Source organism: Grampus griseus (genome assembly GCF_964374135.1).
Source record: "Grampus griseus genome assembly, chromosome: 17".
In the NCBI taxonomy this organism is placed as follows: domain Eukaryota; kingdom Metazoa; phylum Chordata; class Mammalia; order Artiodactyla; family Delphinidae; genus Grampus; species Grampus griseus.
This window is the reverse complement of record NC_139011.1, coordinates 32,689,937-32,702,097: the sequence shown is the minus strand read 5'-3', so window position 1 is coordinate 32,702,097 and position 12,161 is coordinate 32,689,937. Positions and strand designations below refer to the sequence as shown.

The 12,161-nt window shown below is 39.3% G+C and overlaps 1 protein-coding gene and 2 long non-coding RNA genes across 31 annotated transcripts in view; 1 reads left to right on the top strand and 2 right to left on the bottom strand.

The window, feature by feature from the left end:
* Positions 1-6,502, top strand: part of RIMS2 (regulating synaptic membrane exocytosis 2) — a gene marked incomplete at its 5' end in the record, with an annotated part of 569,746 nt that extends 563,244 nt beyond the window's left edge. For all 29 annotated transcript variants that reach the window (XM_082675015.1, XM_082675035.1, XM_082675011.1 and 26 more), the window contains 5 exons: positions 509-650; positions 3,446-3,558; positions 3,854-3,955; positions 5,390-5,529; positions 6,034-6,502. In XM_082675015.1, coding sequence (XP_082531141.1) covers positions 509-650; positions 3,446-3,558; positions 3,854-3,955; positions 5,390-5,529; positions 6,034-6,252 — 716 coding nt within the window. In that variant the 3' untranslated portion in view covers positions 6,253-6,502. The remainder of the gene's footprint in view (positions 1-508; positions 651-3,445; positions 3,559-3,853; positions 3,956-5,389; positions 5,530-6,033) is intronic.
* Positions 3,714-6,592, bottom strand: LOC309835506. The gene is made up of 4 exons (XR_014298010.1): positions 6,490-6,592; positions 5,557-5,714; positions 4,271-4,355; positions 3,714-3,948 (listed from the first exon to the last, which is right to left on the bottom strand). It is a non-coding gene; the product is annotated as an uncharacterized lncRNA (long non-coding RNA).
* A 2,051-nt stretch (positions 6,593-8,643) lies between these two features.
* The window catches only part of LOC309835507, a 56,242-nt gene continuing 52,724 nt past the window's right edge, over positions 8,644-12,161 (bottom strand). Inside the window, exons 3-4 of the long non-coding RNA XR_014298011.1 lie at positions 10,220-10,279; positions 8,644-8,796 (exon numbers count right to left, since the gene is read on the bottom strand). This is a non-coding gene — a long non-coding RNA (uncharacterized lncRNA). The remainder of the gene's footprint in view (positions 8,797-10,219; positions 10,280-12,161) is intronic.

Genomic DNA, 12,161 nt, shown 5'->3' with positions numbered 1-12,161 from the left:
CCAGGCGAGGCTATCTCCTTAGTGTAGCTTTCTTTGCTTTCTAATACTGATCACCCTGGAAAAACAGGTTTTTGTGTGAAAGTTAAAGCTAGAATTGAGGATTACTCACCACCTATTCTTTGGAAATAATGTGAAGGCCTACTTCTTTGACTATGACAAAAAGAAAGAAAAAAGAAAAAGGCGTAAATTAATCTTGATTTAAATATTACAATGAAAATAAAGCTTATTTTACATAGCTTGAACCTCTTTGTTCCTTTTGTTACCAATTTGAACACTGTTTTAAAGGAAAATAAAACAATGGTATTTTGTGCTTCTTGAAGATTTTTTAGAAAGTTTTCATCCCTCAACAAGACGTGATTTGGAATACCTTTTCTCTCTGTCTCCTTCATAAAAGCATTTTGTATTTATGCAGGTTCTTCATCTGAGGACCTCAAAGCATTGGCTGCTATTCTTTGTTACCAGATGATGATGACAAAACTATCACCCCTTTTATTTTCTGTCCGTGCAGAAGCCAGTGGTAAAAAGCTACGGAGCACCGTGCAGAGAAGTACAGAAACAGGCTTGGCTGTGGAAATGAGGAACTGGATGACTCGACAGGCAAGCCGAGAATCTACAGATGGCAGCATGAACAGCTATAGCTCAGAAGGAAAGTGAGTGATGGCTGGCTGGGCCGTGGTCTCCATGCCTTGCTGGAGACCTTCTTCTCTACCTCACTCTCTGTGCTTTCACCAAAGCTAACTCACATGCCCTATAGCACCATTTTAACTTTCACTGGCTGATTTGCTGTGAAGAAAACTTTTGCTTCCCTGCCACTGAGAAATGTGACATATCTGGCTTTGTATATCAATGGAAATAGGTTTGGGGATAAAGTGTTTCAATTTAAGGGCAAGATGCTAAAATGTGACTGTCACAAATAGAAGTTTGCCCTACCTTGAAATAATACATAAAAGCACAGAAATAATAAGCACTTGTGCCTATGCCACATGTACGATGCTAATTTTTTAAATCTTTGCTCTAAGAGTTATTACTAAAAAATATAGAATATCGATACATACTTAGTTCCATCCAGGAACAAACAGTTCAGATAAATGTAACAGCCAAAATGAAATGCCACAAAGTTGGTGAGCCTTTCCTTTATGTAGTTATCATGTAGCTTTCCCTTGACTCCACTGTGTCTGAGATATTTTTAAAGCATTTGTCAAGATTGTACAGCCCTGTCACCAACAAATTAACAATAATTAGCAACTGCAGATCGTAGATGGGTGTGTAAAGGACATTAATAGAGGAAAGTGGGGTTTACTGACCTCATCTGTCATCACCATGGCAGCATCAGATGCTTAGGCAAACATGTGTCGTCAGTTCACAGACGTGAGGCCACAGGAGCAGCTGGCAGAGTGCTGATGACTTGCCCTAGGGATCATTTGTCTAACACAATTATATGAATATGAGATATATATGGTTTCCATACATTTATAAGTAAGGTTATATGGGATATTTATGCAAGCATTAAAAATGTTCGGATTAACTGTATATTTGGGAATTAATTAAGCTTGGGGGACGAAATAGAGTTGACGTTAATCAAGGAAGTCTTAAAAGAGATGGAGAATCAAGTAAAAAAGAAATGTGCAGTGAGCACTCATCACTGCAAAGCACTGCGTTAGACACTGTTAGGGATATAAAAATGTTCAAACTATGACCCCTGTGCTCCAGGTGTTTATAGTCTTATTGGAGAAATGGGATGAAAACTCATAAATTCATTTGACAGATATTTCCATACCTTCTAGTGTTCTAGGCACTTTGCTATGAGTTGGGGATATATGTCATACAAGGAAGCAAAAATCAGTTGGTGGTTAGACCATAGGCTTTAGAATCATATAGGCTTAAATTCTAATCTGTTTTTTGGTGCTATAGAAACTTGGGCAAGTTATGTAATTTTTTTAAGATTCATTTTAATTGATTGATTTTAACAAGTACTTACAGTATTTCAGGCATGGTTCTAGTGCTGGATATATATCAGTGAACAAATAAAAAAACCCTACCCTCATCAAACTTACAGTCTAACAGATAAGATGGACAATAAACTTGAAAAATTGTTCAAATAAAAGAAAAATTAGGAAAATATATAATATTTAATATATAATAGATTAGGTGGTATAAGTGCTAAGGAGAAAAAGGTGAGAGAAGAGATGGCAGAGGTTAAGGGTAGGGTTTTATGTAGGTTAGACAGGGAAAAGGGCACATTTGATTTAAAATCTGAAGGAAGTTAGTGAACACATGAATGTCTGAAGGAAGAGCATTTCAGGCTGAAGCAACGCTGAGGCTGGAGCTTACCTGGCATCAGTAGTGGGAATGGCGGCACCAGGGAATGAGGGCAGGAGTAGTAAAAAACTAGGAATTAAGATATGGGGGGCAGGGGTGGACAGGCTGTATTGTCTTTATACATCATTGCAAGGACTTTGCTTTTACCCAGATCGAGATGAGAAACCAATGGAGGATTGTGAGCAGAGGCCTGACATTATCTGGCTTCAGTTTTAACAGATCACTCTGATTGCTGTGGGAGTGGAGAGAAAGGTGGCAATGGGGAGATCATTCAGAAGGCTGTCGCAGCAATACAGAAAGAGAAAATGATGGCTTGAAGAGAAGAAGTCAAAAGATGGCGCCTCCTATATTTAGTGGCAAAATTAGCAAAGGAGACTGAGGAAGAATAGCCAAAGAGGAAAACCAGGAGGCTAGAGAGTCCAGGAAGCAACGTGGAGAAAGTATTTCAAGGAAGAGGGAGGGATCAGTTGGGTCAAATGAGGCTAATATGTTCAATTAGACAAGTCTGGAGTATTAACGGTCGGATTTACCACTGTGGCTGTTAGGTAACCTTGATCAGAGAAATTTTGGTGGAGTGGAGAAAAACTGAGGAAGAGAGCAAGGAAAAACGGATTCGATTTTCAAAGGAGAATGAGAGGAAAGGAATTGAAGATTTCAAGGAGAGAAACGGGGTGGTAGCTGGGGAGGGAAGAAGGTTAGGAAAGGGATTTTTTTAAGGTGGAAGAAATAGCAGTGTTTGGGTGTTGATGGGAATGATCTGATCTGAAGACTTTCTTCATCGATAAAATGGGTTAAATAATAGAACCTCTGTCATAGTGCAGCTAAGAGATTCAGTATGCTAATGCCTGTCATGGAATAAGTGCTCAAAGTGTACTGAGTGCTATACATAGAAATCACAGTTCATGCCCTCCAGACAAGGAAAAGAAAGGCACATAAACAGAGGCTTGCAATACAGGACGAGGGCTGCTAGAGGATAAGGAGGGAGAGCCATGGAGGTGCAGTGGGGAGGTTGGGATCCAATTAATGTAAGTGGCAAAATAGTGGGACCAGCTGCTCCTGCCACGGAAAGGGGGCTAGATGGAAACAGGAGTGGAGGGTTTAATCCTGTGTGTTATTTTACTTTTAGTCTGATTTTCCCTGGTGTCCGCTTGGCCTCTGATAGCCAATTCAGTGATTTTCTGGATGGCCTTGGCCCTGCCCAGCTAGTGGGGCGCCAGACTCTGGCCACACCTGCCATGGGTAAGAATTTGTCACGTGATTCATTGTTTTTCTTTTAGATTATTGAAAATCACATTCTTTAATTTCATAGGATCTTTAACAGTATTATCAGGAATGAGTATCTTAGATTTAAACAAAAAACTTTGACTAAATTTTTCCATTTTAATTTGTATGCTTTTTAAAGTAAAGTATCATTGATAAATTTTTAAATATATTTGAATTTAGGAAAAGATGTAGGAAATGATGAAACAATTAAACCAAGGTCTTTGGCACAGACATTTCTCTCACTGTTTGTTTCTTCCTCACACGCCATTAGGTGACATTCAGGTAGGCATGATGGACAAAAAGGGACAGCTGGAGGTGGAAATCATTCGGGCCCGTGGCCTTGTTGTAAAACCAGGTTCCAAGACACTGCCAGGTAAGAACAGAAGAGATTCTTCTATTATTGTTCATAATCCACACTTTTCAATTCAGAGACTGTTTTTGATTAGATACTGGAAGCTTTGCTCTTAAATGATCAAGGATACTAATAAATGATACTGGAAGCTTTGCTCTTAAATGATCAAGGATACTAATAAATGAGACAGTTAAGTGGTAGTTTGTGTGTTTGTCCTGAGTGAGCACCCAGTGAGAGTGGCCAGATGGGGATAAGACAAGTCGTTAAGATAAACACATATATGGTAGAAACCACTGCAAAACAAAACCTATCACATTCATTTTGTATGACACGTACATAAGAAGTTCTTGTTAGCTAGTGTTCTGTGTTATTCTTCAGTTTATCTGGAGCTTCTAAATTCTCCTTAAGAATCCTTAGAGTCCTGGAATTAGAATAAAAATAGTTACAGGTTCCCAAAGTAGCATAAGCCCATATGTGAAAGACAGTCTAAGATTCTTACTTCCTGTAATATATAGAGAGGCACCATTATAAGTTTTTATTGTGATGTCACATATTTCATACCGAAATGTCATAATCTAAGGTGCTTCGAGCCATGGGGAATGCCACAGATTCCAGATGTCTGATGCAGAGATGTAGAGAACACTGGATCTGACGTATAGAACAATTCTGAAACTTGGTTTCTCACCTCAGCACCTCCACTGACTGAACTGTAATTTTGAATCTCTAGCTTCCCTGTCCCTGCAGAAATTCCAAATTGTAACGTATGTTGTTAACTATTGTACAACCTTGCGGTGGTGATTAAGACGGTTGTGTTCATAAACGTCTTGGCGCTTAGTCAACTGACTCTGCTAGAAAGAATCCTGCAGTTTGTACATGCACGAAGATGTTATGAAGAGTCTGTCAGAAAAACTTGAACCCGTGGTAGTCATAATTAGTTGCCTCTTTCTGGCTAATTTGAACATATTACATCAAACCCCACCCCTGTTGTGTACCCACACCATCAATAAATAAACCCTTTTGAGTGATCAATGATTTGTGGGGATGGGTGAGTAAAACAATCTAATTTCAAGCACGTTTAATTAGATTTAAGTATAGACACATGAAAAACTGAGCGAGACCTCTTTCTTGAAATTGTTAGGGACTGGAAGCATTTCTCCTTTTTTTAACGCGGTTGTTCAAATCCATATAACCAGTTGATGGCAAAATAGTAATCAACTCAGATGCTATGTTAACATTGCCTAAAACTACCTGAATGGCTGATAGTTATCTATTGTTTAGCTAATGATTTTGACGTAATGTGGAAAGGCCAGTGATTTTTGACCGCTGGCTCTTCCAGCCTAAGATTAAGTTGTGGCAGATGTTACCTGTAAGCTGGGTGTTCCGTAACCATAGCTCATCACTTAACTCTCCTCTGTGTTTTCTTTCCCAACTCTCCTCTGTGTTTTCTTTCCCAAGCACCATATGTAAAGGTATATCTATTAGATAATGGAGTCTGCATAGCCAAAAGGAAAACAAAAGTGGCAAGAAAGACGCTGGAACCCCTCTACCAGCAACTATTATCTTTTGAAGAAAGTCCCCAAGGAAAGGTTTTACAGGTATTTACTGAATTATATATTCCTTACCTAAGAAAGTGTCTTCATGGAGTCAGACTTTGTATCCAACATCTTTTCTTATCACATCCTTTTCCACTCCTCACAGCTGAAATTCTTGGGAAACTTCAAAGTAGTGGCCAGTGCTATAAAGCTATACACACTAGGGAACTATCGATATATTCAATATCCTGTAATAAACCATAATGGAAATGAATATGAGAAAGAAAAAAAAAAGCTATACACACTGTTGTTTCCTTTAAAGTGACTGTAGACTCGTAAACCCCCATCACACATAAGCTCCCATCTTCCCTGATTGCTCATGATCTGAACACTCCTGTAAAGTTTTCCTAACGTACCTTCGGATTCTAGCAAAGACAACTATCCCAGTAATTAAATACAACTGCATAACTTGATGTTTGATGTCAGCACACTAACTGAATGTATTTTAGTTGACAAGCTTTTACATACATGATTATACTGACATTGCTCTTTTAATTTTGTCAACAGATCATAGTCTGGGGAGACTATGGCCGCATGGATCACAAATCCTTTATGGGAGTGGCCCAGATACTTTTAGATGAACTGGAGCTGTCCAATATGGTGATTGGCTGGTTCAAACTTTTCCCCACTTCCTCCCTAGTAGATCCAACCTTGGCCCCTCTGACAAGAAGAGCTTCCCAATCATCTCTGGAAAGTTCAACTGGACCTTCTTACTCTCGTTCATAGCAGCTGTAAAACTGTTGTCATAGCAACCAGCGTTACAAAAAAAGAAAAAAACCCCACAGGTCGCAAACCCTGGTAACACTGCATGCTTAATGTTGTGTCTTCTGAGCCTGTTTCTAGGGATACAAAGCGATCCTGTGTTCTCAGAGGAAGTTGCACACATTGTGCCCTAAAGAAGGCCCTCAGGTGAAAGAGCGGAGCTATGACGAACTATCAGGTTTGGAGTTCAATAACACTCACGTTTTGGTCCAATCTGAAGCCATGGATTAATCTCAAAGAGTCAGTTTCATGCAACAAAAGCCCTTTTCAATGGCACCTTTATATTTTTATCATTCCTTTTTCTTCATTTCTCTGACCCCAAAGTCCTGTGATGCCACAGAAATGGAGCTATCCAGCCATTAAGCCATGTTACAAGTCAAGGCATGAAGTCCTAGGAAGCATCAGGTGAAAAGCAGGAGACCAAAGACTTGGTCCAGGACGAAAACGTCAGCGCTCCTCTGGACGGGAGCAGCCAGTCGTGTGACAGCGTGAACAGTGGCAGACTTCAGAGCTCCAGCAGGCATGGTACCCACTAATGCCAAGATGAGTTGGACTCTGAAAAACAAAATTCTGTGGCTCCACTGTACTGAATGAAATTAAACTTTTTTTTGCATGGACACAGATTAGCTGAATACTTAAATTATTTTCTTGGGGCTGCAACTTGCAAAAAATAAAAATAAAAATCAGCCATTTTCAACAATTTATATTATTTTTAAAAATAAATTTCACTAGTGCATGGTTTTAAAAAAGGGAGAGAATGCAACAGGGTGATACAAAGACACACCATGTTTATTCTTTAAAGTAATCATAGTCTGTGTTTTGGCAGACATTACAGAAGAAAATACTTTCTAGAAAATACTTAAAATTCATGTGACAAATAAGTATAACATATTCAATTTATTTCCATGTTAAATATACAAATATTAAAGTTCAATATGTGCAAATTGTTCACATCTTTCTTCCTCTATCTCACTTTTCTTCCTCTCTCTCTTTTAAGCTTTTATTTTCTTTCTCCCTACCAGAGTGAACATTATGCTAAAAAATTACAAGTTTTTGACCTGATACTCTCTTATACCCCATGTTTGATTCAGAGCTGTAGATGCTTCTGAATCTCTGAGTTTCTCAAGGCGGGGAAAAAACTAAGAGCTTTCTTTATTTCAAGCATGTTGAAAAGGATTTTGCAACATGACTTGGGAGTACATTAGAGCAAGTCAGCATGTATTTGATAAAGAAGATATTTGAACTTTTGCAATTTATTGTACAGTGCATGGTAATTTTATTTTCATCTTCAAAGTTCAGTTTACAGGAAAATCCTAAAATCATGTGGCCATTGTAATGTCTAATAAATTTGTTTTTAGCACCAGCATTATTCATACAGGGGTTAAAGTATTATTTTTAGAAGGTCTTAGGTTTTGTGTTTTGTTTTCTAATTAATTAAAGCATGAAGCAATTCCTTTAGCCAATTTCCATTTACTATGTGAATAGAAACGCTAACAATTTGAAGCCCTGAAACACAAGACTGTTTATTAATTCATTTATCCATAGTAAAATTCAATTTTTCACAAATTATATTTCTAAAGAAATATAGCAAACATAAATTTGCAACAGATAATTTTAAAGCTCCAATTTTTAGGTGACTCAAAGAAAGTCAGTCTGCCTATTTGCAGTTCTTTGATGCCATCACCAAAAGTCTACACCTGAATCCCCAAAATCAAACCCCTGCCTTTGGTTTTACAGACAGTTATTACCATTGGGTGGTGCTGCAAGGTCAAATTTCTCTTAAGTTCCCCGACTTAGGAGAAAAGTCACCGAGTAATGTAATAAACCACCCATATTTCTTTGTTTCTTTCTGTGCACTTTGATAACACATTCTTATAGATGGATTTTAACTTCTTGCAACAACTTTTGAAATCCACGTACATACCATTTGTTTAAGGCCACGCACAAAAATTGCTCTCTTGTGTTCCTTTTTAAGTTCAGTGTTGACCATTCAAAACTATCATGCTTGATACGGTGCAAAAGTTAAAAATGAGTATCACTAAAAATGCCTTCTCTTTATGTGGTGCAATACGAAATACACCGAGACTGTGTCTTGACATTCTGAGACCTACGATGGACCCAGGTAAAGTTGAAAAGAACGAATAAAACTTTACGGAAATAATTTAGACACTTGTGTACCAGCAACAATTGACTTACTAGACCTATAGTGTCTATACTCTCCCTTAGAATAAACGTTTACCATTTTCCTGATACTAAGACGCAGTCACATAATCTTTTGTGCATATTCCTATATAAATTATTTCTAATTTTAATAAGAAGGACATGACTGTATGGAATATTTGTACATACCTGTCATTATGCAGTATTTATTTTAATGTTGGTGTATTTTTTTTTTTTAATTTTCACATGTCTGCACCTCGACTTGTGGTTTAGTCATGTAAATAGCACTATTCCAGTGACCATTGCTGCCCTGTACATAGTACGTTTTAAAAGTAAAGGGAATTCCAGCTGGAAAAAAAAAAGGGCAGATTAGTCCTGTAATGAACACCAACTAATGTAAAACTCAAATTCATTCTCGTGATGGTATTTAACACTTTAAATAAAACATTTTCTTTGCAGACGTTGTATGCATGGCCTTCTGACTTCTTCCCACACATTCCCAAGCCTGCTACAGCTCATTCCCTGAGCCCGCACGTGATTTAAAGACAATGAAATCATCTTTTCCGCCTCTCCATAACAGAAGCAAACCGCTAGTCTCAGCAGAGAGCCCTCAGTAGAGCACTTTAAATGCCAAAGGATTTCGGCTCACATCATTAAAATTGGTTGCTTTTTAAAAAGATTATTGCAGAATTGAGGTGCTTTCTGACGAAATGACTCAGCAACTCAGATTTAAACGAGTGAGATTTCTGAGTCAGTGTGACCTCCACTGACAGCAGTCAAAGAGAATCACGCACAGGCTCTGCCATTCCCTGTTTGGAGATGGCGAGGGTGACAGTTGGCACTATGCTATGTGTTTCCACTGATGTGTCAGTTCAACTTTGTGGGGGACTGGGGTGGGGTGCATTTTCAGTTGGGGACACACACGTGGTAACCTGACATGGAGCAACTGATATATAACACCCTGTCCAGAGACTGGCTTCTGTCGCGTGAGTATGAGTGGAGGAGACGGTCTCTCCATACCCTTCTAGGGTGGTTCCTCAAACTGCGAGAAGGAACCCCAGCAGAGTTCCAGTGGAAGTCCTCCCCGGCTCTAAATTTAAGAGCGAGTTTGATTAATTAGAAATCCAACTGAAATCCAAACCTAGTTCTCTCTCCATTCCTTGAACCAGCCCTTTCTTTCATTTCCAAGGACTCGATTCCAGCCCAGTCCCCCATATCTATCCCATATTTTCACGATTTAATATATACTCTCTGCTCTAGCAAGCTATTTGCTGTTCATACACTCCTAAAAATCTCCTTGCCTTTTTTATATGCCCTCTCCTGAAAAGCCCTTCCACTTTCTCAGAAGTGATCCATGTTAGTCCCTTCCTGCAATTCCTGGCTCAGGACTGAGCTCTCCTGTAGCAGTTCCTGACTAAACCCTAACCACATGGCTGCATCGACACCAACACCTTCACTTTCCCAGGAACTCCAGACACCCAGGGTCCACAAGCAAAGATGAAGGACATGATGGTCACTATCATGGGGGCTGTGGGCGAACTGGCCAAGAAATCACGAAAGCTGTCTGTACTGACTTAACCTTTAACATTCTTGGCATAAAAATCACATTCTCTGCATGTTTGTCTCCACTCACACAGCTCATGATGCCTCAATATCCTCTAGCATCCATGGACTGAATGAACAGAAGTTCATACATCCACCTTTGGTTTGTGAAATGTGTATTGAGAAGCAGTGTGTAAGAGGGAATAAAAAAACAAAAAAAACAACTTACGGCACTCAAATTCTTCATATGACTTAAGTCACTTAGTCTCTCTGGCAATCATTTCTTCACCTGGGAAATGAGGAGTTTGAGTTAAACATTCTTCCATCATTAAATCGACACTTTGACTAACTGATAAGCTCCTTCAAGGAAGGGACCATATATGGGTTTTTCCCCCCTTTTGTATCCTCAGTGATAAGAACAATGCTGGACACATAGACGTTCCATAAATACCTGCCAAATTAATGAATATTTAGTCCTTGCTATTTTGAGACACTATTTTAGGCATTGTAGTGAACAGAAAAAGCATGGCCCTATCCCCATGGGACTTTCATTCTGCTAAGGAAGACACACATTGGGTAAAAAATTACAAGTAAGATAACTTTCCAAAGGGGATAAAAGCTATGGGAATATACAGCAGTGTTTTAACCCAGTCAAGAGAGTCGAGGAAGGCTAATATCTATAAAAATGAACAGGAGTTAAATACAAGGTGATGGTGGCAATGGGAGATGGGAGTTAGGTGAAGAATATTCCAGGCGGAGAGAACAGCAGCTGAGAAATTTGAGGGTAGGGAACTGTAACTCTACCACTTAGTAGCGTGTCTAAAGCAAAGATGAGTTCATACGAAGTGTTTATGAGTGAACAAATGAATAAACAATACAGATTTCTGTAGCCTAAGCTATTTCTGAACCATTGAGGTTTTCCTTGAGAAGATAGTTTTAACTTAAACTTGATGCGAGAACTATTCATAAATAGTCATTGGTGAGGGATAATCCTCTATTATATTTAAAATGGTTCTCAGAATGCTCCTCAGTCCTAATCCCATTCAATTGTTAGATCTTTGAACATAGGAACCATGGTCTATAGCTCTGTACCCAGCATAGCACCTAGCTCAGCACTAAGCACATTACAGTTGCCGAATACACAGACTAACAGTGAATATCCCTTTCAGATATTCTCGGAAAGATTGTGGTTATCAACTTGGAAGATTCCCGAGTCCTAAAATTTATGTTCATAGTTTGTATACGGTGCAGTTAGAAACACTTTAAACCTGTGGTGTTCTTAATGCCCGAGCACCAGCTTCCTGTCATTTTGCTTTGCGGTAGGGGACTATTTTGTTTAGTATGCTTCCTTTTCTGATCTATCCATAGTGTTCCCAAGAGACCTGCCATTTTCTAACTAGTCCCATGCTTCTGGCTTCAACTGATGGTGGTATAGGGGGTGCAGACTCCTAAAATGGGTCAGTCTGTACCCTTGCCTGTGAAGATGTGTTATTTTTTGCCTTGATACCAAAGAGGCAGTTCATCTCCAGTGACAGAAACTATTAGATGGGGGGAAAAAAAAAGGCCAGGAGCTGTCAGTGGCTATGTTTTCTGATATATGATGGAAATTGGATTAAGAAAGAGAAGAAAGTCAGCAAAGCCAAAGTGGAGGCATGAACTGAAGAGAGTCCTGCAGGTTTCACGTTCCTGGTTCCGTTACGACTGAGGATCGGCTGCATCTCTGCTCTTCCAAGAGAGCCCATACATTCAAGCTCTGGTTAGTTGGGTGCCTGCTATATGAAGTCACAAGTCCTAATTAATACATTTGGCCAAGGACAAGGCTGATGGAATCATAGAACCTTGAAGGAGCCTTTGAGGTTACCTAGGACAATCTCATAGCGTTAAGAGAAACCCTAAAAGGTGGCCATCAAACCTCTGCTTGCAAGTGGCTGGAGAGATAAATTCGGGAATATAGCTCGTTCCATGGTCTCTAGCAGACTCTCCTTTCTAGCACCTAACCTAAATCTCCCTTCTGGAATTTTGCACTTCCTGGGCTCAGTGTTACCAAGTCCAAGCTCATACTGCTCACCACACAACAGGCCAAGAAATCAAGAGATGAGTTGTTGGGGCAAGGAATAGCGAAAAGCTGGCAGACCAAGAAGATGGTGAACTTGTGCCCCAAAGAACCATCG